We start from the raw sequence: 26,485 nt of genomic DNA on the forward strand, positions 1-26,485 counted from the left end.
CTCCCAAGCACTGTTTGCCCTGTCTGTGTGCTGCTGTGGTGTGAACTGCTTTAAACAATTCCCCTTCTAATTAAGTATGGTCAATCTGTGTGTTGGCTTTTCAGGCACCCATCTGTACAGAGTGGATCTGCTTGCTCCCCTCTGAGGATCCCTTACTTCCCTCCCCATTGGTGTTGTTGGGGGATTAAAGCAGCGGTGGCCCCATACACAAACGCAGCTGGTTCCGTTTGGTCAGCCTGAGCCTTGCTGTGAAACCACGACAAGAATTCCAGTAAGTTGGCAACACTGAAACACAAAGAAAACAACAATAGGAAAAGTCCTTCCGTGCAGAAAGGAATGTTTCAAGCACTGTTCTCCTACAGTGAAAGGAGAGAGGGTGGGAGGGAGGAGAGAGATTTGAAGAGGGCAGGTTCCCCCCCTCCCCCGGCAGCTCTGGATCTTGTGATGGAGAGATCTTATCCTCTCTTTGTGATTCAGAGGTGCCAGGAAGCTAATTGAATATTCTGATCTGCCCCCAGTGTTTCTTGTGGCTTGACCCCGGTGCTGTGTCGTACCACTACACCAAACAGCCCTGAACCTGCATAAATCACAACCTTGCAAAAGCCTACACTCACATCTTCTCCCCCTTCTCACCCCCTCCCCCCTTCCCTATCTTGATAGATAGAAAACCTTTACGGAAAGGTTTAGGGGGATTAGAGCCCTACAGGACCTGGAGAAAAATCACAGCCTGCTAATAAGCAACAATATGTTCCTCTGCAACTTTTGCAAGAATAATGCAGGCAACTAATTGAAATTTCAGCCCATGGTAAAAAGAAGAGCTAATGCTTTGAAATATCACTTAAGTTCTGTTGCAGCATGCAGCATACACCGTTGCAGTATAATGAACATGACATGAAGCTAACATAAATGATATATGGAATTTATAAAGGTGGTGGTGATGTCATTAAAATTAATCTGACAAAGCCTCTTGCAAGACAATACATCTTTCTCCCATGGTATGTATGCATAGTAGTCATGTTCACATGCATGTGGATGTGTGCACACATACAGAGACAGGAACAGCTTGGCATAACTAAATTTTCTACATGGAAGACTCTTTCTGAGTAATAGAAAACAAAATAATGATTTAACTTCACACAGTTTATTGTATGATGCTTCTGATGCTGCAAACAAAGACTACAGAATGTTTGCCCTTTTCCCAAGACTGCATTCCAACCTGAAGTATTAGGGTATCTTTATCTTTCCCCTGTGATACTGTGCACTGTTTTTTACCTTTGTTAGTAGGTATATGATTCCTGAAATGGCAGCAGTAAAACACAGGCAGACATTTCACGTGTGCTGGATATGCTGTTGGAGAGTTAGAATCAGAGTAAGGTGTCTCCATCTGATATCTTAAGCATTCACAGCCAAAGCACTTTATCAAACGGATTTTATCTGCTAAGTGCAGAAATAAGTTTCGTCCCTACAGTTTTCCTTTCACAGTATTTCTGTGAGGAATAATAATAATAAGTTCTAAGATTTATCCCCTGCATTGGTTAAGAAGGCGTTGTGACATTTTTCAAAGTTGTCAAAAATACTTGCCTTGTTGGGAGCATGCCTTTGGGATGCTAAAACCTGAGACACACTTGCAACCTGAAATTCCCCTGACCTACTCAAAATACAGCAGCAATGGACTCTGGTATAAGGGCTGCAAAGTGCAGGGACTTGGAAGCATCTTGCCTATCCTGCCAAGTGTGGAAGGAGGGGCAGAGGCAGCCTGTGGCTGCAGGGCCTGGAGCCCTGCCTGATTCCCGCATGCTAGTTCCGGGGCCGCCGGGTATAAAGAGCTTTATGCAATGTCTGGAGGGTGGGAGTTTATAGAAAACGCGATGTCTCAACAGGCGAACACGCCTTTCTTCTGCAACTAGCGGGGTAAGAAAAAGACACCAGGCTCCTTGTGCTGCTGCTGTGCAGATCAGCACCCCGGAGTCGAGGAAGCCAGCTTCTGAGGGAGCTGGAGCATCCCAGCCCAGATGGGACCTCACCATCGGATGGATGGAAGAGCAGCAACTGCTTGCAAACTGCTCATATTATTCACTGCATGCATAATGCAGGGCAGTTGCCAAGGTAAGCGCTGTGCTCCTGCTTCTCCGGAATGGGACTTGCTCCACAAGGAGCACACCCCTGTCCCGGGACTTCTATGAGAAAAAGACCAAAGTGCCTGAAAGTAGAGGGTTAACGGGAGCCGATTCAAGGAGTTCTTTCTAATAGCTAGGGGAGACAGTTGGCTCTTTCCAGGAGCCATTTGATGGAGTTGATTTCTGTTGTGGAAAAGGAAGTAGCGCCTTAAAAAACAATACAAACACCACCGGCTCTTTAGCTTCGCTTCATCTTGGTTTTAAATTACCCCAGGATGTTTTTTTCTGATTGTTTTTCTGGTTTGTAAAAACTTTTTTTTCTGATTGTACAAGACAGCAACACACGAATGTTGCTAAATTTGGAGGGACAGCTCAGACTTTGCAACTTCACGGTCTAAAGTTACAGTTTTACAGAGATGCAAGTGGGCAGCTTTTCCTGTAGCGAGTACTGCTGACTGGCTGTGGGTAAGGCAAAAAAAATTAAAAAACCCATCACCCCACAGTTTTTGCATTTTTTCCTTGCGATCTTTGTGCCCTTCTTGCTACTGAAGTGTGGGTGGTTTTGCAGAGCAGAGTTCACCTGCGTTCCAAGAGCAGGTTTGGTGACCGCTAAAATTGAACCTCGGGTTGTTTTTGCTGAGCCGCGCACAGGCTGCGGCACGTGCACGTAGACAGGTTGTGCCTGTGGGGGGGTTATGCGTGGACGGGCTTGCGTACGTGTGGTACAGGCAGTCACTTACAGAAGGCTGTAAGGGAGAAACAGATGCTTAGTCTGGGCCACAATAAGCTCCCTTCAGCAGGTCGCAGACGCAGATTTGAAGTTGAGCGAGGGAGAACTTTTTCTCTGGGCTTTGCTGTTGCTAGGCGACATCGGGGAGCATGTGACGGGCAGAGCAGGCTGAGTGCTGCTCCTTTGGTACTAATCTGGCTGCTAGGGATGGAGTAGCCGCGTCTCCGGTCCTCTCCCCAGCCCGCGACTGGAGCCCATCTCTTCCTGTCTCCCCCTCTTCGCACAGTTTAATTGCCCTGCAGTGAAAACGAAGCCTGCCTTATTGGAGCAAGAGTGGCTGAAGTGCACTTCCTCGGCCCCATTTATTGACCCGGCAGTCCTGCTGGTTGTGTGTCTGTGTATTACGTGTGCGTTAAAATTGTTAATCTGCTTTCTTTGCTCAACTCTTAGTTTAAGCTCATTAGACAGAATCAAGTAAGTAATTATACTGCAACTGCTGCTAGCAGCTCCCACTTACGAGCAGGGAAATAGGAGATAGCTAATGTGTAGCAGGAGACCTGCAAAAGCTCTAGCCAAGGAGGTTACACTGGGCAGAGCTAATCCTATGCACTATTATTTTACATTGGATAGAGTGGAAGCTGCAGTGCTGATCTAAAAGTTTATTTCTTTGCAGCCACTTTTGACTGTTCGGGATGTGCTCGGTAAATGACAGGGATTAGCAATCCCTGTTTTTTACTATGGTGTAAGTAAAGAAGAAGTAAAGAAGTAATTAGAAGTTTTTTACTATGGTGTCTTGTCCCTCCCCCTCTTCAGAGTAGAAAGTAGAAAGAAACTGTGCAAACGAAACAGTATAGTTTTAGTAACAGGTAACTGATACTAGTAAAATCTCTGGATAGCAATCTTGGTCACACTGTGATTATTATTGTGAAATATTTGGTATCCTCAAGTTCCAGCTCCTTGAATGTTGAGATTGTGTCCGACTCTCATTTAAAAAAGAAACATTAAGAGAATCATGAAAGCAATTCCAAGGCTCAGAAGGAAAATGGTGAAAATCATATTATCTTGCCTAATCCTCAGTATTTCAGTGCTTCCATGATGTTTTTGAAGGCTTTTTTGTCAATACCTGAGTGTTCCAAGTATAAGCTGGATATTTCTAGAAGTAGTTTCACCTGACCACTTGCTCAAATGATAGTATCATGATTCTTCCATGATTTATCTAATTCTGGATTTACTGGCATTAAACATACCACTTAAACGGAATAAAAATACTGCCTCTTGTAATTGCCAGTAGTACAGGGCCTGGTTCTGCAATCTTTACTCTATAAACCTTGTTTCCTGTGGAGTAACTGCAACCAGAAAAAATTTAATCTGGAATCTAAAAAGCTACCTAAGTGAAGGTTGTGTCAAGAAGGAGCATGACGGGACTAACATTAATGTTTGTTTTGAGGGATCTCAAAGTGCTTCACGCTCATAAACTAGAGAGACTGGATGGATGTTGTACTCTCGGCAGTTTTGCAGAGGGCAAATGAGATCACTAGGGCAACTTTGCATTTGAACAATGAGTTCTTTAATGTTACTACAGAGCATACCAGATCTACATACTCATGCAATATTCCAAGTAGTATCTGTTATCAGGCTCACCTTTTCACTTTTTTTGGTGAGGATTTAGTATCTGAGACTGTTTGAATTTTTTTCTGTTCTTAGTGGTTCAGCACCAGAGGAGTTGTTAGTTTAGTTTCTTTATAAAATCATTCATATATAAAAAATTATTCATAGAAACCTGCTTTTCTTTATAAAAAACAACCCTTCTTTCTAGACACAAAGTATTAAGAACATTTTCCACAAATCTACTATAGTTAATATTTCTGTAACCTAGAGATTTCAGGTCACTTAAACTTCCATTGTTGCTTTTTGGTGTTCCTTAGGTCCTGATGACCTACTTTCAATAGAGATGATGTACATTTTCCAGAAAATAATTTGATTAGTATTAAAATAATATGAGTTAGTTAATAAATGACATTGGTATTAATTTTTGTCACCAATTCAATTAATTAGTGCAAGTTACAAATATAATCTTTTTTCAGACTTGCATGTACTTACACTGAAATTCTGGCTTTGCTGCAATTTATTGCAAAGTACCAAGCTGCTATGTAAAGGCCATGATTGCACTGTATTGCATAGTTTACAATGTTTAAATTGCTGTTTGCCTCCTTTGTCTTTCTGGCGGATCTTTTTATTTCTTTAGCACGCTTCATGTATGCAATCAAAGATGACAAATTCACATTGCTATGAATTACATGAGATCAATGATTGCTTAGCCCGGCTGTGTACTTTTCTTGCTGATAACTGTAGTATGTGTGTAAACTTTGAATTCTTGGAAATGCAGCTGGAAATGGAAGCATCTCCATTAATGGACTTTCTCTCTACATATGTGCTAATTTTTTAAATTTTTGGATTCTATATTGCATTAAGAGGCCAGAAGATCATGGCTAGGATGACTTCTAGTATGTATTTTTTGCTCCTCTTGTCAGTAAACTGTGAGTTACTGATTTTTTTTTTTAAGGTTTCTGTTGTTGATTATCTATTGATTAAATAGATATTGTTGATTAAATAATAGATTGTTGATTAAAGCTGATTATCTATTCTGTATGGAACTTCGCAAAATGTGATTTGTGCAGAAACTTTGCTGTAACACAATTTAGTGCATCAGGTTTGATTTACACCCTAAATTTTTGCAATGTTAAATCATCAGCTTAAATGCATCCCAGGCCAGTATGAATAAAATTTGTTACCATTATAAGGTCTCTATTAGTCTGAGAATGAAGGCTGTTCTAAGAATGAATCTCTATGGTGTGATATCATATCTCAGAAATCACCATGAACATTTACATGAAATGAGGCCAGTAGTGAATAGGCATGGTAAGACCAAATAGAGAAGAGCTACAGTAGCTCTTTCCAGAATGGCATGGAGAAACATGCTTTTCCATCAAGCGTTGTAACAGTTCAATCTCCAGATTAATAATTCAGTGTTTTTTAGACATTGCCTTCACTCAAATCTATTTAATCTACCTGCAGAATGATGTATAGCAACATTGCTGTAGGCGACAGGCCAGAGTCAGTATTCGTACTCGCTTGTACACTGCACATTTAAATGATAGAGAAGCCTGTCCGTAAGATTACACCCATGCCAAGACCTAGTGTTTGAAGACCCTGAGAGAGACTTCCCTTGGGGACTGATGATTTTGGAGTAATGAGAAGGGAGAAAGGATGGCAAAGAAAGTTAACATACCAGTGCAATCCTGACGTACAATTTAATAGGTATTGTGCGTGACCTATGAGTCTGCAGCGTTCATAATCCTGCAGTAGTATAATTTTGTTGGTTTCTCTTGGAGATGTACTCACACAAAATCAAGAGCAAAACTCCCACTGAGTGTCCATCTACCTGGCTCTGAACTAGTTTATTTCCTGAGGGCTGACAATTCAAAAGTAACTATTAGTGAAACACATTATTATCTTCTCACATTTTAATTAATGAGTGATATTTCTGTGCAGTGATAGTCTTTTTTTTTTTTTATGGTTCATTTTAATGAGTAGCCCTCTTTTAGTACCTTTCTTGAATTTTCTTAATAATTTACTTTTTGCCTGCATTCTGTTCAGCAAAGCATATCAGGAATTTGCAAAGTAATCAGCTAAAGCAAAGAATGGGGCAAACCCCAGCATTTTAGTTAAAAATTGAAAGCAGTAATTGGATGACACCTAGTTAGATTTAGGTTCTATGCCAAATGCTAGAATTACAGTAAATAATTAAGCTACAGGAGTCAAGACAGAGACAGACCATCTAAGGAGATTTCAACTAAGATAAATGTGTGATGTATGCAATGCTTCTATTTCCCTGTAAGACAAACCAAAACCTTCTTTCATATATTGAGCTGATTGGAAATTTGAGCAAGAAATCCTACTTTAATCCAGATTTACTTTCCATGTGTTTTGCAGGAAATGAGCAAAGATTCATTTGGGGGGAAGGTAGAATGCAATTTCATTAAAGTCTTTTAATTCTTTTCCTTTTGGGTTTCCTGGATAGACATGAAATCAATCACATTGTTTGCAGCCTTTCCCCCTCCATGTGCCTTCTTGCACTATTAGATTATTGCCAGATCAAAGCCCAATGGTGGTTTTTTTTTTTAACTTCTCATTATTTAGCACCGAACCTGGAGGCTCTTCTGTCAAGATTTTTTCATCTGAATACTCTTCTGTTTAATTGAGCAGTAAACAGGCACATTGTAGAGGTAGTTCATTTTATCTTTATGAATATTAGATCAAATGCCATTCAGTCTTCCTACAGTACTTATTTTTACATCTGAGAGCTTGTGCAAACTCTTCAGATAGACAAATATGTAACTATGAATCACATTGTACTATCACTTTTTAAAGCAGGAGTTTATAATTGTTTCTCCTCTTTTAGAGTTCTGCTTAAAAAGTGCTGGAACCATCTAGCACTTCAAAGGAAATGACACTTTCTAGAAGTAGTCGTTGTTGAAAAACATTAAAGGTCCCTTCTAATTAATGATCTACAGGTCTATTTAAAGAGAATTTGATGTTTTTATTCTACTGTGGCCAATTAGTGATGATAATCAGCTAATTTGTCAGCTTCTTTTTAATAGCTTACACTGAAATGTGGCAAAGGAGGACAGAGCTGCTTTTCAATTTATTTAAAACTGAAGTGCTTCTTTATGTAATTTGATAATTATACTTTATTCTTGAAGATACCTTGAGCTCTTTCTAGATGAAGGAATAACAAGGTTTCTTCTGAGTCAACCCAGTGCAACTCCATTAATTTCAGATAAATTATTCCTGAGTTGTACTGATCTAAGAGATAGAAAACAGGATTCAGTGAAGTGTAAACATCTCTTTTAATAGCTTGTTATTGTTTGAGATCCATTTTGAAGTCCACTTTCTTATGATAATGTTAATTTTATTAACTGCTTTTTGCTTCCTTAACTCAGCACACTTTTAGAAGAGTTTAAGAAAATGAAGTTTAATGAGTAAGCATAGAAATGTTTAATGGAATGGATAGCCTTTAGCGGATTCCATAAGCTTTTACTGTTGGTTTCAAGGCTTTTAATGTCTTCTTTGTTTTGCAATGCTTAAAGTGGATTAGAGATCTAAGGATCACTGTTACAAGTTTTGTTTTGGATTAATGAAATGACATATAAGAATTGACTGAAATTGTTCTACTTTTATGACCGGTTCTATTTTATGCTTTTAACATGAATAAGTTGCCTTTGTTTTACAATCAAGAAGCCAGATCTTCAGCAAAAGGGCACTGTTTACAGCACAGCAGTGTGTCTGCCCAATTATTTTCTTGCACAAGCAGGTCATGATACTACACCCTGCTGAGTCAAGTCGAAGAATGGGAGTCCGTTCCAATAGGGACTCCCTTTCATGGGGATTGCAGGCTCATGCTTTTGTGGAGCAAGAAGGATGGGGTTTTTATTTGTGTTCTGTGGCATCTCTGGGGAAAAAAAAAAGGCCTAGTCCACAAAATATCTCAGGAACTGATACATTCACTGATATATTTAGAATCTAGGTATTGGGTTTTATCTTCAGAAACCATTGTTTGTGCACATTATCAACTCAGATAAATATATCACTGAGAATTTAGTTTAGTTTGAGGAAGTATAGAGCCTGCAGAACTGGAGTAAATACATATATCAATAATCCTCCTCAGGTTTGCCCAGAAGAAGGAAGTGTACTATGTGAAGTTCACATAATTCAACGCCGGTGGGAGACCTCATTTAGATGTCATTAGGCCCTTGTCATCTAAGGGTACAGTTTCATGTGAAGTGATGAGCCAACTGAACAGTTCACCGCCGCTGGAAGCAAGAGGCCCCACTCTCCTTCCCTCTCTCCTCCAGGGTCCCATTCCCATGTTGCTACCAGCCTTGAGTTCTTGCTGCTTGCTTTGTGCTTGTACCACTGCTCATCGGACCTCTCTGTGAACTGCTTTCACTTACAAACCTGGAGGAAAACTAAACCAGGCCTAGGGAATTAGGTGGTTTCCTGGTGGCTTAGTGATTTAGAGCAGCATGCAGAAAGGTCTGATAGTTACTGGAGTTTGGAAAATAAAGTGAGCCTTGGTATGAAGTGGGAGAAGAAGAGGAGTTGGAGGAGAGAGAGGAGGAGAGACCCTTTTTTGCTATGGTAAGTCAGTGGGTTGGCTCAGCTGGCCATGCAACCAGGTCTTAATGCTACTGCTAAGAACATACAGGAAATACTTGACTAGCATGCTAGTTACAAGAGTGGTCCCATCAGGGCTACAGTGAACCAGTGTTAGCACTGCGGGAAACTCTTTTGTAAAGTTGTCTAGTGTAAACAGATGGCTTGACTTGAATGAGGCTGCTCATGTGCTCAGTTTTGAGCAGGACTGTAGTGCTGTTCTCAACCTGCAATGCAATAAATGAGTTGGACGATAACCAAGCACATGGAATGCTGCTGCAGTTTTTGTTGGCCTTCTAACTGTATTAATGAAAATAACTTTTACTACTGCGAGATCTAATAGTTTTAAAACCATTTCATGTGAAACAAATGAGCTCCAGTTTGTATCTGAAATGAGTGACAGTTTGTTGTGTCTTCCATATGAATATACAAGCTGTTTTTAGGAGCTTTGCAGTTTTTACTTTTCTGTGTGAAGCCAGCCACAGAATGTACTCTAAAGCCTCCCTGAAAATGAATTTTTGTTCCTAGTATTCTGTAAATGTAGCAAAGTACTAAAATTCCTTTTGTTACCTCTGCGGTACATGAAAGGTGTTTAGTGGAGTAATTAAACTGTGTCTTATTTCAGCTAATCTGAGCCTTGACAAATTTCTGTTGGCTGAACTAATAGGAAATCTGAATAAAGCCTCAGACATAGCTCAGTTGTGGCCTGTCTTTCTGCTCAGGCAGGCCAGCCATCTGTTTCACTAGGAGCTCTGCCTGAGTAAAGAGGGCAACAGTGACAACTGGGCTGCTTTGGCACTTGTAGAAGTGATATCCTATCATGGAATTTGTGTTCTAACTGTAGGCAATTGAAAAAAATGATGATTTAACAGTAGAAATGCAAAAATGCTGTTATTACTAGCTTTTATTAATTTTGCAGTTTTTAACTTTATTAAACGTGCCACAGAGGGTGTAATAAAATGGTTATTCTACAGTAAAATAAAAAAACCCACACTTTAAAGCTGAATTTTAAATCCTTTTGAAATTTCCATGTCTCTTGGATTTGTTTAAGGAAAAAAGAAACTAAAGGACAAATGGTTAAATTCAATAAAATAATGAGTAGCAAAATCTAAATTATTTACGAGTGAGGTGAAAGCTGACTTGACAAAGTTTATCCATACTAAGACTTTGTCACCGATTAGGTAACAGAAACCATTCCTTCTTGTTTTTTGTTTGGTTTCCTAAAGAAAAAGACACTTCAGCAATCGATTGCTTCCCCTGCCCCCCCCCCCCAAAAAAAAACCCCCCCCCGCCCCCAAGATGTGCAATACTTTTTAACTTACTGGCCTATTTAACTTTTTCTAATAGGGGTCATGAATTCTCAGAGCCTTAAATCGCAAGAATTTCATAAAGTAGGGGAGAGAGTGAGACACCCACATTATCTCAGTTGTTGTCAGGAAAATCTCAGTTGTTAAACATTCAGTATGGAGATACTGGCTCTGTGGCCAGCAATATACCAGGTGTGATTGCAATCTTCTTCCTAGCATGCATTTTGAAAGACTGATGGAAACTATTGCGATGAGGAAGGGATTTTGATTTAAAGGTTGCAAGTCTGTAGGCAAATGCCTGCAGTTCTGTGAGCACTGTTATTTATATGTTGTGTGCTACCACTGTGAAACTTGGGAGATGTGGTTTTGTGTGCTTGCTTCTGGATGGGTGTACATAGTATGCAGTACTTGTATGCTCTTGTGTTTCCAAGGATGCAGCAAGTGTAGGGTTTATCCAGCTACACAAGCTAAAGCAGGAGACCTTCTTCCCTGCTACTCACTTCTGTGCCTGGGATGCTCCTTAGAGTAGCTAGCTAAAGTAATTTAAAGAATTACTTAAAATATTATGCCTAGCAGCCACCAATGAAGGAAAGTAGCAGCAGGGTCAAGTATCCTTAAAAAATCCAAATGGGCGAGTAAATCTGATAGTTGTAGAGTTTGGCTGCTTAGGGGAGATCGAAGTAAAATGCATCCATTGGGGCTCACAGGGAGGGTAGTATTTCAGTGGGAGATGATATTTCTTGTGTTTAGCCTCTTGTGATGTATTCAAGGACTTGAAAAACTCATTAGTATAACTGTTTGAGTGAATGGATTTTTTTTTTAAATTATTTTTTAAACTGAAAACTATAAAGAAAATATACCACATTTAAAACAGAAATAGCCAAAGGATGATTTAATTCTTATGCTTCACTTTCAGGTCTATTAAGTTAAAGTTGCATTTTGTGTGAGCACATTGGATAGCATGGTTGCTTCAGTTCAGGTGATCCTTCCTTTGCTTAGGCCTGCCTTAGCACATGGAATTTCCTTTTCAAGAAGCTTGGTAAGGAGTGACCAGTTGTAGCTATTAGCTGCTAGCTGAAATTGGGTCACTACTGAATAAGGGAGAAAAGTGATTAGTGTCAATGCATCTGAAGAAATATATGTATTTCCTAACGTCATGGACAGTAGTAAGTAGCCTTAGAATGTCTCTCTAGGCACACTAGATGCTTGTAGCATATGATCTATCTATTCTGTACTGATACTTCAGTTTTTCTGCTTTTCTGAAAATGTTCTCACATGTTTAGTTTGCAGCAAGTAACTCACTATTTTTGAAGTGCAAAATGATGACTAGTAGCCTGTGAAGCTTTGGGACACAGCTTAAATTGTCTTTTCTTATTTAGGGTCCCAATAGTTATGATAGTGCTACTCAAGTAGTGAAGATTTTTGTTACAGATATGGGTTCTGTGGCAGGAAGAGAGAAATAGCTTTCACTTTATGTGCTTACTGTGTTTATTATCTGTAAAGTGGTTTATTTTTTGCATGACAAGTTTCATTTTTCATTTAATAACTTGTGATATAATATATCAGTAAGGTTTATGATTTGGCAAAGTGTTATATGTTGCATAGAAATTTTCAATCTAACAATAATACATAAGAGAAATATAAAAAATTACACAATTTAACTCTCAAACTGTATTGGAAAGCTCTTACTGAGGCTGATTCTTAGTGCTACAATGACCCATCAGCTTTCAGGAGAGCATGATTGAATTGAAGGCAGTTCACCATCTCAGCATGGGATCTAATTTTGAGAACAAACAGCACACTGGTTGGAAAATTTATTTAAAAAACAGCTCAACTCTCAAATTGAGAATAGCTTCCCGAGAAGTTTGTTGTAACATCTGCTACTGCATCTATCGGACTTTCTCAGTGGTATGTACAGTACGCGTTCTCTCTAAGTTGTTTAAGTGCTGTTTTTCATTTTCCACACACTGTGTAGTTGTAAATACTTCCTAGTCTTGAAGATTTTTCTCCTTTGGTCATACATCCCCCCTCCCTCCCTTACCCAATTGTTATTCTACAGCAGCCTTGGGGCCATTAGCAAGGTTCATTCTTATGAAAATGCTTGGGATGCTTCCTTCTGTGAGTAACTGGGGGTGTCTTTATCTCTCCTGCGTTGGCTTGTTCTTCTTCCTCTTTATGTCATTTGGTCAATTAGAACAGATTTTTGCATATTTAATGTGCCATTCATGAAAAAGAACCTTCTGGGATTTAGGAGAGGTCCCTAGAGATCCACAGTGCTTGCTTCGCTTACCCAGCTAACACCGTCGCAATTGATTTATGTGGATTAAGATGCCTAATATCAAGACCACTGGTTGAGGTTATCCAATTTAGTGCAGAACATGTGCTTTACATGTAATGTGTCTGAAATATATTTTTATATTGTGAAGGCTAATCTTTCAGTACTGCAAATACCGATTCTCTTGAATTTGGCCATACAGATAATAACATTACTAAATTCTCTAAGAAAGGAGTACAAATAGTTTTTATTCACCTCACCTTGGAAAATACTTTATGTACAGTTTGGGTTAAAGAAAGTGTCCAACAAAAATTAATGACTAATTCTCAGTTATCACTGAATTACAAGAAATTTGACAATGACTTAAACAGAAGGAGGAACTGGTCTGTTCAAAATGAGGAGTATTTACTTTATCAGTAGAAAGCAGTACCACCTCCTGTCTGTTAGAATTAGCCCTTGCTTAAAAGGATTAGTTCTTATTCCTTGTTATAGGACTAAGAAGACAGTAAGGGTTTATTTGTTGCTTTTTAAAAAGTGTATGAAATGAAACAAAATTATAAAGGAACTTAATTTTGATTAATTTGCTTATAGTACTGTATGATGGTAAAGATACGCAGTATGGATATGTGCTGGTTCTAAGCATGTATGAAAAATATACTGTCATGACTTTATATTAAAGAAGTTTGGGGTCTTTTTACATTCAGGATCAGTGTGAATAATTTTAAAATAATGTATATCTTAATTTTTTTTTCTTTTTCCAGAATGGCTGGTTTAAAAGTGGTAATGTAGAAAACATAGTTATTTTGTTCTGAATAGCAGAGCTTTAAGAAAAAAAAACCACCAAAACTGAGAGTTTTTACTAAGAGGTCCGTATGTGGTTTATCAGAAAATTAGGAGCTTGTTCTCTTTATCATTAGTTTGGGTTTATACTTGAAAAAAGAATTTAATAGATTTGTTAAAAATGAATTTATAAATAATTTCTATTTTTATCAGGCTGTTTGCATTCATTGCTTTTTCAGTTAATAAAGCTAAAATAAGATAGAAAGGATGAGGATTATGAATATCTTTAATGTTGCTAAGAAGCATTTACAGTGTCATTCCTTTGAACTTGATGTCTGCAGGAGACTTGAACCCTTTTTTCTTTGCAGGAAAGCTTTCCTGCTTAGTTTCAGTAGATTAAAATCCTGAATTTCTTTAATTCTTGGATTTATGCTGAGGCATTAGCAGAAATGAATCTGTAGTCCTTATATAACTGTATTAACTGAAAACAAATAGTTTAACATAGAATACACTAATTTTAAGTATTTTTTTAAAGAAGATTTTGCATGTGAGCATTATTAAAATGAGATTTGATGCTGTAGTTTTAACAATGGTTTTAGTTAACAAGTGTCTGTGTGTGCAAGAGCATGCAGACACAAAACATAGAATATAATGTAGATCTTGCTGTTTCCAGACTTCCTTCTTTTTTTTTTAAGTACTTGGCAAGTGGTTTTAAAAGGGAAATCATAAATATCTGCTGTTGCTGCAGTGAAACATAGTATTTCTAAGTTCATACTGAAAGACAAAATTTTCATTTTTGTTCTTGAATTTTAAGGTGTATTTTCTTAAAAATCAGTGAGTAAAAATTTAAAATGTAGGTATTGGGTTTTACTCTGACAGGCAAGATCTGTTTATTACATTTTCTGATACCCATCATTCCACTGAACTCGGGATGTGGTTTACTCAAAATTTCCTTTCCTGTCAGTATGGAATATCTAGCTCATTCATCTGAAATGGAAATAGACTCTGCATATCCAGGTAGGCTTACAGAAAGAAACAAATAAGCAAAGATTAAACTTAAGTTTCTCTTCTGTTTTCATTCCTCTTACCCTCCTGATATCAGCTCTATTTATAATCCAGTAATATATAAAGTTCTACATGTGAGTGATTTTTTAGGGAGAAGAGGTCGGTGGAGCAAAAGCTATTTTATTATTGTCGTCAATGGTTTTCTGATAATTTTTGGGGAAGCTGTGCAGCCGGGACTTGGAAGCCAAATCTCTTAGTCCAGTTAGTGGAGAAGCAGATCTGTTGCTTCAAGTTCAGTCCTTTATCATCTCTGTTCCTCTCCTCTGCCCTCCCCTCCCCCCCAATCTGAAATAATCTGTATGATTTGTGTACCAGAAAGTTTCCTAAAATGTCTGCATCTTTGCTTGGAGGCTAGGAAGTCCTTAATAAAACAGTCAAATTAAAGAAATGAAGGACTTCTGCACATGTATCACATGATGTTGCTGGCATTCAGAAGAATAAATGGACTCAAAAACAGAGTAGACAACTTTTATGTAGTACATTGATGACTGTTAAACACAGCAGTGTTAGAGATGGAGTCTCTGGCTAGGAATCCTTCCAGCACTGATTGGTAGAAGGTTGGAAGCCCCTCCATAGGAAGGATCAAGGTGTATGTGCCTTGTTTCTTGTGCTAATAAATATATCAGCAAAACTGAGCATGCCTTTCATGTGCTGTGACTTCCTGGAGTGCTACTGGAGAAACTGTAGAATATGAAAATGCGTTGGTGAAGGGAAGAACAGCACCATTTGGCCTTTGCTTTTGACACTGGGGCACCCAGGTTAGTTCAAGTGCCCATCGTCTTTATGCTGCAAGCTATCTAGGGTATGACCCTTCTTTGTTAAGTGTTTGTACAGTGCAAGGCAGAAAGAGTCCTTGATCCTTGATCAACTACTGAGTTTGTAGATGATATTTTACTAATAATAGTCTCATTATAATATGTCAATGGATAATAATTCAGTAATAGAAATCCTATACTTCCCTATTAACACTGTAACTCTGTCTCCCTGGCACTGCAGCTCTTCTGTGTCAGATTGTCCCTTGAATAATCCCCTGTCCACCTATCAATCTGTGTACAGAGATCTTGCAGTCATGTGAAGTGGGTGCAGGCTCATATTTGTTCTGTCTTTTTGTTGATATTGTCAGTTAAAATTATTTCTGTAACACGCAGGTACAAAAGGTATTCTATGTTGCAAGGTCTTGAAGACTGAAGGTAGATATTGTACTGCTTTCTGTAATACCTATAAATGTTTGTGTTTTTTTAATCTGAATAGTTAGTATTAAACATAATGGAGTTTGCAGAGTCTAGAAAGACTGAAAGTTAAATATTGTCTCAAATATATGAAATTCAGCATAATTTGATCAGCCTCAATTTTTCTTTGTCAGAAAAATAATCTTTGTTCATTTTATATTGCTAGCCTATTATAATTGCTAGTAGAATACTACTTTTCAGTATCACAGGGCACTTTTGCAATAATTAGTAAAGGTTTTTCCTGAACTATGGATTTTAATTTTTTCTTCATTGGTGTGGGGGAACAGAGACAGAAGTTCAGCTTCCCCTCCCTGAGCATTCCAAAACCTCAGGCTGTTTGACATGTAATTAACCTAGGCAAAAATCTGATATCAAAGTTTATGGAAGGTGACTCTCCAGGATTCTTCTACCTGCAAGGCCACTGGCGTGGGCTGTTCTGTTTGGGGGAACAGAGTACCTTTTGTTGGAAGGCAGAAAGGAAGAAAAGAGAGCTTGTCACTTATTTTTATTTTTGCAAAATTTATGTGGAAAAGACTTGTAATGTACAGTTAATTTGCATTTATTTGTTAAAAAACTGCAGGTGTGTTAGAAGTGAAACTGTCAGTTGAAAAAATATCGCCTTGAAGAACGTCACTCTCTTAAACACAAAAAAAAAATCTGTTGAGAGAGATGATTCCTGAAGTGTAAGTGCAGCAGTATAAGTTTCATTTTTGAGTGGACAGTTTGAGAGTGGTACAATCTACTGTGGGCTTAATCCATTCTTCATTACTTTAAATCTTTCATTCAAGCTTAACTGTTAGAGGTGTTAGCAGCTCTCAAAGATATCGTGAGCACAAGGAAGAAAGAACGAATGAGGGGTTTTGGCCTATTCTGTATAGTCAGAATAGACAGTCGTGGTGCCCTTAAGCTGTGGATGACAAATGTAATTAAAAAGATTTGTAATCAAAGTTAAAAGTATAAGGGACTTCAAGGTTGAATGGGCAGGTAGAAAATGTATGAAAAGAATTAGAAAAGACTAAAACTGTTTGGAGAGGAACTGTAAGGAGTCTAAAGTAATGCAAGAAGTAAGGCAGAGTGAGGCAGTATTGGTTTCCATTATAAGCTGAACATAACATTCTGGTGTTCATACAAGAAGACTGAATTTAAGCTTTAATTCTCAAACTATTTCTACAGAAACATATTGGGGCAAATGAAGCACAGAGGGAGCCAAGAGGGTGTAATGTCCTTGCCTGCTTATTGAAGACGGTAGCCCTATGGGTTAAACCATTGTGCTGTGAAATGCCTGAAGCTATTAACCTCTCTCTCTTCTGCCGGAGTTCCGTATGACTTGATGTGACATTGAGTAACGTTCATTAGTGGTGTGAAGGTTGACTACCATCCTCTAGTGGCGGTGGGGTTCGTCTTTGGCAGTGGTTTAGCTTAGGATACCTCACTCTTACGCAGGCAAAACTTGTCGGGCAAAACTTGTCTTGCAGAACATAAGGGAATTGCATTGAATAGAGCTTGCATTGCATTATTTCTTTTGATAAGAGATACTCTCTTTTTTACTTTTAATTTATTAAAAATAAATGTATTTCATTTGGTTACTGTTTTGTTCAGTTTTTGCTCAGACAAAATCATTATTATGTTGCTTTATTCCAGTGGAAAATGACTACCTGGCATAACCTTTGTACTCTTACTTAGCGCCAGCCTTCTTGTTTTTACCTAAGCAAATTGTGAATCTTAAACATCCACTCAGGAGTCTCTTATAAAAGAATCCCAGACACAGAACTATGGAAAGTCTAGTGACAAAGTTAGTGTAAAGCCCAAAGATGGTAAGTGTAGCAATAAGTTTAGAAATAGTGCATTGTATTTTTTACAATGATACTTCTGATCTTTCGTTTGCATTTTTCAGTACTAGACTGGTTTATATTAAAGATGATATCATATATTTGTTTTTTCCTTGGCGTTTTCCTGAATATTGAGCAGTTGAAACAGATCTTTATGTTTCAAAATTATTTTTGTTAATGCCCAGAGATTCTTCCTTATATATGTTCTGGTGTGATTCATAAGGTCTGCCGTGCATTTTTTAGTCCACACTTTAGTAGTGCTTTAATCACAGTCAGAATACTAAAACCGAATTATAGTAAAAGTAGAGCAACACCAAAAATTAAATAATTTCTGAATTTTGATATTTCAAAAGTCACCTAGATTCTTTTCTATTAGCAAATTTTAAGCATGACAGTGAAGACTAATGGTTTCACTGCTTGTTTTTAAATGCGGTGGTTATTTCCTCCAGGAGTCCTGCTAACAGGATTCTATTTGCCTGAAAGAGGTGTCTGGGTTTATCAGCATCTGTCAGAGTAAATCAGAATTTCTATGGAAATTAGCTCATTAGTATTAATTTTTGGCAATGTCTGATTGATTCATAAGCTGCCTTGGCATTTAAAAAAAAAAAATCCCTTACTGAAAGCAAAACCCTTCATAAAATTACTAATGACTAATCCTTCAGTGAATTGAGGCTTCAAATAATGGCAATAAACAAGCAGATACCCCTTGCCTTCTGACAGTCCCCGCTCTTGCTGAAACCCAGGTACTGCAGGCTCACATTGCATGGCATATACCAATGGAAATAGTCGTTTTGGACTCCATATGCTGCTTCTGTGGATCGTTACTAGTCAGAGTGTGGGTAATGCCTGCAACATTTTTACTTAATACTGTTTAAAATACATAACTAAATTCAAATTAACTAAGTCACAATTCTTCAAATCTCCTAAGTTTCCAGTACTTGCTTTTAGCAGAATATGTACGGTTCAGTTTTGAGAAAATGGTCTCTATAGTTGTCTATAGTAACAAACCTGGTTATTGCTGACATTGTTGTTTTTCTTTCATTCTGGATATTTCTCCTGGGTATTCATAGCAGTAATTTTGTAATCACGAATTTTCCCCCTGATTACTTTCTCCTTTATCAAAGTTAGAATTGTTTTTGTTTGCAGTTAAAACACAAGCTTTTTCGAACGTTTTCGAGAAGTGCCTTTGATACTGTTTATTTTACTGACACTTTTACTTCTTCCGTATTACTTATTTTTCAAATACTGTGTTTTTAATGAATTGACATCATTATCTGCTATGTAATTTTTTTTGTTCTAAAGAAAGCATAAAACAGTGGTAAGTGAAGTATCAGTCTTTTGTATTTTTACAGGTGTTTCAGAGCTTTTTGCCTTCAGTTATAAGGAAGCATAGAAGGTAACATTTGAAAAGCCTAATGCCTTAAATGAATTGTAAGAGGTCTGCTGAAGAATCGTATAAAGGGACATAGATACAGCGCTTACTGTATGTACGTGTGAGCAACTTAAACTATAATTCTGCAAAGTATTACAGAGTGTAGGAGAACTGCGTGATTTGCAGGTTTTCTGTTAACATTCAGTTACCATTTCTCATACTGTACAAAGGCTGCTATGTTTATAATGCTTTCTAAAAAGTTTATTAGTGTTATCTCCTCATTTTTATCACTGTAAGGGTATGTTTAACTATAGTTACTTAATACAAGAGAGGCAAAATAAATTAGCAGTGTTACACATAGTGCTTGAAATTTTTTTGATTACTTATTATTCATAAATAATATATAAACTGCTTATACTGCTTGTTTATAAGCATCTGTTTCATTAGAAATTCTAATCATGTGGATGCAGATTTACTTCTGTTTTGTAACTTCTTTCTAAATAAGTGGCTACGAATATTCCGGTGGTTTTGAGTACCAATAATATACTAAATATACAAGCAGATTTAGTGTTTGCTTTGCATAGTAATTCCAATTGATAAGTGGTGGTTTATGTGTTGTGTTTATTAGAGCTTTAACTGCTAATCTCCTATGGAAATGTTGCTTTGTAGGGCAAAATTCAGCAAGAGGGCCTGGGATTCCAGAGTGAACTTGTACATTCCTTCAGGGCATTTTTGCAAGGGAGGTTGTTGTGTTTTAAAGGTAGTTGATAAGAGACCTGCACCACCAACCCCAGACCTGCACCACCAACCACCATCATGCATTAGTCTATAGAAGGTATTTGGGTGAACATACTCCTGTACCACTCCGTACCACCATTTATCCAAGTGAAATTTTTGACCATTTGCAGGATACATTATAAATCAGGATGTCGCTACCAGACAATCAGATTTGAACATTCCTTGCATTAAGTAGCTTGCCTATATTCCTTAGGAATACATCACTTGACTGTGTTTATGTGACAGTGTTGATATGCCTGCTTTTACATGAAAGTTAGGGTAGCGTGTTATTTATGTCATCAAGGATTCAAAAAGTAGGTGGTTGTGCTTTATGTATACTGAGGTTATCTTCTCTGGACAAATCTCTCAGAATAATTGAAAGAAATAGTTTTATCATATGGCTATTAAGTAAATCAGGAAACAGGATTTTTTTTTTTTTTTCAGAGTTGGGCTTTGCTACTACCTCAGTGTTCCCTTTGCTGAGGTGCTGACAACAGATTAACATGAAACAGAGCTCTGTTGAACCTAATTATGCTATAGCTCATTGTTTTGGGGACCTATAAAACTGTTCTCTCCTTTTTTTATGAGGCTGTAGTCACAACGAAAAGCCATAAACAGTGCATTTTCTCTTTCCTATGGGACTGGAGATTTCATTAGTTGACTTTAATAAAGGCCTGATCCAGCTGCATTTACACCTGGGAATGAATGCTTCTTTATCAGGTCTTAATCCTTAGTAGGTCAAGCAGGAGGGAATGACAGCAGGATAGCTTTTGATCAGCCATAAATGTCTGAAAGCTTAATTTGTTTTAAAAATATTTGCTATTCAAATGTTGACTGAAGGCATGCTTTCTCGTACTTCAGAGGAAAGATTTTAAATATTAGGTCATTATTAAAAAACAAAACAAAACTGAGGTCTTTCTATACTGTCAAGCAGTCACTGCTGAAACTAGATTTCCACATCAGCTAAGGGGATTAATATTTTTTTTTTTTTTTTAAATCCTCAGAGACTCTGAGGAGGACTAATGTTTAGCATGTTTAGCCCTTAGAAATAATGTGGAAAACTATGTCCTACCTTTATTTAAGTCTATACTGCTTGTGTATTTAAAATTGGTATATTACTGCTTAAATAAGTTTCTGCAGTGTAGGTGCTCCTCTGAGACTTGTTTGGGTTATTTTTCCTGGTTTTGTTTTTTTGTTGTTGTTCATATAATACACAAATATTAAAATTATGGGAACTTTCTAGCAATTTAGTTGGGAAATGTCCAGATCTAGAGCCGGTTCTTTTCTTCTTTTGGCTGAGTGTGTAGACATTGGTGGTTTTTTATATATATATATATACACACTTATTTATATTTTTGTTTTGTCATAATATTATTTTCTCTCCTTTCCATGCCATAAGGTGAGGTACAGATTACAGTTGTTTAGCGGGAATGCACTTCACTATCTGTTTTTATGTGCTGGTATTGCTAACCTGCTTGTTACTCTGCTTTACCACAGGATGTGAACGAGGGCAGTTTCGCTGTGGAAATGGTCGCTGTATTCCTGCAGATTGGAGGTGTGATGGGGCTAGAGACTGCTCGGATGATACAGATGAAGCTGGTTGTCGTAAGTGAAGCAACTATAGAGCAACTTTTTGTGTAATATAAGAAATACTGAGATCCCAGTGTGCTCTACTGTACCTGTGGTGCAAGAATGAATATTGGAGGGGGAGAAAACTAGTTGTCTTGAGATGGCTATTCTTAAGAATCATATTTATTGAGCCTATTGGCTTTGGTAGTCAGAAAATCAAGTAGTGCTCAACTTCTAACATGACTTAGCCTTCTCTTAAAAATCTGAGTGTCCAATAATGCTGCTGCATTTGATGACTGATGTTCTAAGTACATGTAGAAATGTACTGTATTCTATTATTGCAGTAATCCTGAATATTGGATATACATACAGCTACCACCATCACTTGTGCTCCAAATTTTTTGATCTCTCAGGCCCTGGACAGCAAGCTGTACCTATTGCACCTTAAGTAGAGGCTTGGTTAGTTGTCTAGAGTTGGTCATCTTATCCTCAGTGACAGCAGCTCAGGGACAACAATTGCATTCAGACGGGCTGTAATATCCATGCACAAAGATTCTCCCAAGCTGAACATTAAAAGGTTGTGAAAATGAAGAAATTTCCTCCACAGTCTGTTTTCAGGAACTCACTTGAATTTTACCTTCTTGGTTCTAATGTTCTTTGAAGTCTTGTGGGCTGGTGCAGTTATCCGCCCACTTAAAGGTTAGGCCAGTTTTTGCCCCATAGCTGATGGAGAGTTGGTTGGTTCTTTTCAGACTGGATTGTTTCTTTGCTGCTTGACCCATATAATAATTGGAGGTCATTCACACAGCTTGGCAGTCTGATTTGTTGCTTAGTACTTTAGTTAGCTCTAAAAACTAATGCAGTTCTGGATGAAGAATGCCTTAAACTGGCAAAACAAAATGGTGTTGTCCTACAACTTGTTATTTTGGCTTAGTTCTGAACTGCAGCTGGAAAGAAGTGGTTGGGCTTTGAACAAGGAGTAGGTAAAACTCATGTTGACTTTGTGAAAGACCAAAAAAAATCCCCACCGGACACTTATTGTATTTGTGGTAGTTATAAGCAGGAAGTTGAGCTGTTGTCATTTTCATACATGTAATGAATTAGGAAGATGACAATTAAACTTTTCAGGATTTTTCAATCAATTGTGCTTTTAAAAACAGTATGTTAACATGCTATAGGTAGTGGGGCACATAAATGTCTAGGAAGATAGTTTTGAACTGTTTAAAACTGGTCTAAGGTTAAAATTATATTGCAAGATTATTCTTCGGTTCTTAAAACAGAATTGGAAAAAAGTGTGTATGAAGTGCATTGTTTGGAGTATGTGACCGATTTTATTCCTCTAATTACCTCTAATGTAATTTTGTACTTCTCAACTCTAAATCTACAAAGTGATTTAATTTTCTCCTTTCATGCTTTGTTTACTTTGGTAGTTGTGCTTGCATATCATCCCATGAGCACAAAGTGTTTCTAGCAGACTTCACAGTACTGCAAAAACATGATCCTGAGGAAAAAAAAAATTATTAAGACCGGAGTCCTGTCTACTGGACTGTGTTGTGCTAGTGATTCTTCCCAGGAGTATTACCTAGGGATGCAGTAAGCTGTAACACAGTTTCAAACATTTATTTTGAACTTTCTCTCTAATGGCTCCCTGTTGTTTGGCTATTTGAAAAGTACAGAGTGGAGCTGGGACAACAATATTCAGGTTGTTCTGACCTGACCCTCACTTTTTGCCTTATGAGTTCACAGAGAAGAGTCATGAGTTTGTTTTGACAGACCTTCCCATCAGGCATAGAGCGCCTGAGGTGGAGTGAGAGCAATTGAACAGACCCCTGTGAGACTAGGGAAGGTAGCATATATAAGTGGAAAAAAAGAGGCTCTGCCAGAGGGCAGTTCAGAGCCTTAAGGTTTTGCTGTGACCTGCCTTCTAGAGGAGCCTGTGTCTCCAGGGAAGGATACAAAATTGAAGATTCATATGCAGGAATTCACTAAACTAAATTTTGCCTTTGACCATCCTTCTGCTGGTCCACTTTCCCCTCCCTGCTCTATCCATTTGCTTTGGTTGTCAAATGCTTCATGAGTTTAGTGGAAGTTACAGTCAATTGACACTTGAACTTTAAGTCATCTTTTCCTTATTTAACTGTTTTCTTTGAAAGTGCTTTCCCCGATGTCTGTGAAATGACAAATTTTTTTCATTGCTTACACTAGCACAACCTACCTGTGAGGGAAATCAGTTTCAGTGTCAGACCGATGGCGAATGTATTCCACAGTCATGGGTTTGTGATGATGAGGAAGACTGTGAAGATGGCTCAGATGAGCATCAACGATGTCGTAAGTATTTAAGTTCTAATGTTATAGCAGCTTTGTGAAAAAAGGTAATTCACACAGCAGCGTATTGAGATTGTACAGAAACAAACCTGCTGTAAGTACAGCTTTTACCAGAAGAGTCTCTCTAAAGTAGTTTCTAGAAATGAAATAATCTGAAATTTGAAATAGATAAAATACAGAAACTGTGTCCAAAAAGACATCTCCGGGTCTTGAAATCTGAAAATTATTGATGTTTCAGTGAATTAAAAAGAGGAGAAAAATGTGCAGTGCATATTAGTTTTATAGTTGTATATAGTAGTTCCAAAAATGGTGACAAATACATAACAGTCTGATGTCCAAACACTGTCTCAGTCACAGAAAAAGCTGCTTTATTCATTGCATAACAAAATTCACACTGGCATCTCAGAATTATAAAAAAAAAGAGTTCACTTATTTCTAGAAAATTTTTAAATTTATATGTATATAAAAAAGGAGGAATTATCAGTCAGTTGAAGTAAAACATTGCTGATGATTCTTGTACCATCTTCAGTGATGCTGAAATTTAATGCCATTATTATTTAAAATGACCAGAGCCATTCTTTCTCATATTCAGATAGGAATTTCAAAAGTCCTGGTATGGGGTGAGAGTCTAGTCTTTCATTATCATTTGGACAGTTTAATCTTAGGACATAATTCCTGTTAGTATTTCACTTTAATATGCTAAACAATATATTAATAATGTTTGAATTGCTGTTTTCAATTGAAGTGTTTAATGTTCTCTGTATGTTTTAGAGCAAAGAAATAATTTAGCAGCCTAAATGCCATAGCCATAGGATCTTTCTTATTTCAGTATTGATAGCAAGATAAATACTGATAATAATAAAATATGTTACTCTGATTTTTGAATTTTGTGACTAAGCAGTTTAAGGGGTACATACAGTTAAGTATGTGCTGAAATGATGAACAGTGAACTGAGATGGTATTGCACCAAATTACATTCTCAATGTTACTGCATAAGGCAGGAAGAACAAGTGTTGTAGTATCCTAAAGAACTGATTGCCTGCTACTTCTAGTACTAGAATTTACTTTAAGTGCTGAGGATAAAATTGATTTATTTTCCTTTTGATTCTATGTATGATTTTTGGATGAATTATTTAAACTGAACAGCTCTGCAGCTGCCCACTAACATCCTTGATTCTGGGGAGGTTCACAGGTTTAAATTCTGGAAGGATTTTGCCTGCAGACTTGGTTTGTGCTTTTATATCTTGACACTTGTTCCCAGTGAGGATGGAAAAATTGGGACTAATGTTAACTGCCTTTTGCTCCCCTCTTCCTCTGAGAAGGTGTCAGCACAAGTGCTGGTTATATTTTAACTAAGGAATCTGTAGATACAGAATACAAAATGAGCAGCAGCTCTGAGTTGACTTTTGAACTGGGTCACTGTAGCATTGTTCTCCATGTATTGGTTAATCCTGAGTGTTAGTAACTACACAGTGGCACTGTGCTGTTGCTGCTGTTTTTGAGCCATATCCTGGTATTTGTCCTTATTATTCTAAAGGGACTTTTTATCTCTTTGCTTGGGAATCCTGAAGGAGCTTTTCCTTCTTGAAATGTTAAAAATTTTTGCTGAGAAAAATGACCGACAGCTCTGGAAGTCACACATGCAGAATTAAAACAACTTCTTATACTTTACTGTCTTGCTCTTTTTTTTTTCCTCGTGACGCTAGTATCTCAGTAGCTGATCTTACTTTGGTAACACTGTTGACAGAGAAAGGAATAGATAGCCTCTGTAAAGCAGCAGACCAAATGCCAGTGTATAGACTGGGATGGTGTTGAGATATAGCATGAGTTCTTAAGAAAGAAATGTGCAGATGGCAGAAAGGAGGAAAAGTTAGCAGTAATTTCGCCCTTCATATCTTCACAGATTCAATTAATTTGCCTAAGAAGAATAGAGAGTTTAAGTTAGCTGTAGTGGAATCAAAGTGGGATTGCACAGTTTTATGTGGTTGCTTTTCACTGACATAGCTGTCATGAGACATAATAATTCTTGATCCTCTGTTAGTTATGAATGTAAAATACTCCTGACTGTTGAGACTCTGGCTGTATTAGAAGGCAGTGCCTTACCTCCAGCTCTGCTGTGTTTATGTTGTGGTATTCTAGTTGACTAAATAGCACAGTTACTGACAGATTTTGACCCAGTAAACAAAATAATAGACAAGACTTTAAAACAGAGAGAACTGGTAATTTAATCTTTTAGGCAGAACAATTATAGGGAGGTAGTTTTTAACCTAGAGGTCAACCCCTTCAGTGGAGAAAAGCAGTGACCTTGCAGGCTACAGAAGGCCTCATAGAGTTATCTGCTGTGTGCTTGTCAAATGTTCTTTAATCTCCTTGAGTACACAAGGGTACAGGGGGAGAAAGTCTTATCCTAATATTTTTGAGAAGGATGCAGTAGTTAAAGAGGAAGAGGGAAAATATTTTTCTGCATAAAAAATCTTGGTTGATGGAAAAGACTGATTGAGTGCCTGTTTCTTGCAGCGGGAAGGACATGCTCAAGTCAGCAGTTCACATGTTCAAATGGACAGTGTATCCCGAGTGCCTACTGGTGTGATCGAGTGAAGGACTGCACCGATGGAACAGATGAAAGAGTCTGCCGTGAGTCTTAACTCTTAGCACTAGATCTGGTTTCATCTCATCTCTCTGTGGCATTTTAATAAATTTGTAAGATTAAAGGGCTTGTTGATGGACAGGGTGACCACAATATGCTTCTTGTTGCAGGAGTTTCATTTCAGATTCTTTTCTGTATTAGAGCTGACGTTCTGATACAGATCCATTATTGCAGAACTCAACTGCGAACTGCTGCCATAGGATTAGGGCTTCTTGTTTGTCATTGTCTGAAAGATAATTAATATTAC

At 37.7% G+C, this 26,485-nt stretch overlaps 1 protein-coding gene across 1 annotated transcript; it reads left to right on the top strand.

Moving 5' to 3' along the window:
- Nucleotides 1–2,019: 2,019 nt before the first annotated feature.
- On the top strand, nt 2,020–26,225 carry LOC104624457 (low-density lipoprotein receptor-related protein 2-like; the record flags this gene model as incomplete). The annotated part of the gene is made up of 4 exons (XM_010291826.1): nt 2,020–2,106; nt 21,195–21,302; nt 23,472–23,594; nt 26,109–26,225. Coding segments are annotated over exons 1-4 (424 nt in total), but the record flags the coding sequence as incomplete, so codon positions are not given.
- Between the last annotated feature and the right edge of the window lie 260 nt (nt 26,226–26,485).

This window comes from Phaethon lepturus, unplaced genomic scaffold, assembly GCF_000687285.1.
Source record: "Phaethon lepturus isolate BGI_N335 unplaced genomic scaffold, ASM68728v1 scaffold22347, whole genome shotgun sequence".
NCBI classification, from domain to species: Eukaryota; Metazoa; Chordata; class Aves; order Phaethontiformes; family Phaethontidae; genus Phaethon; species Phaethon lepturus.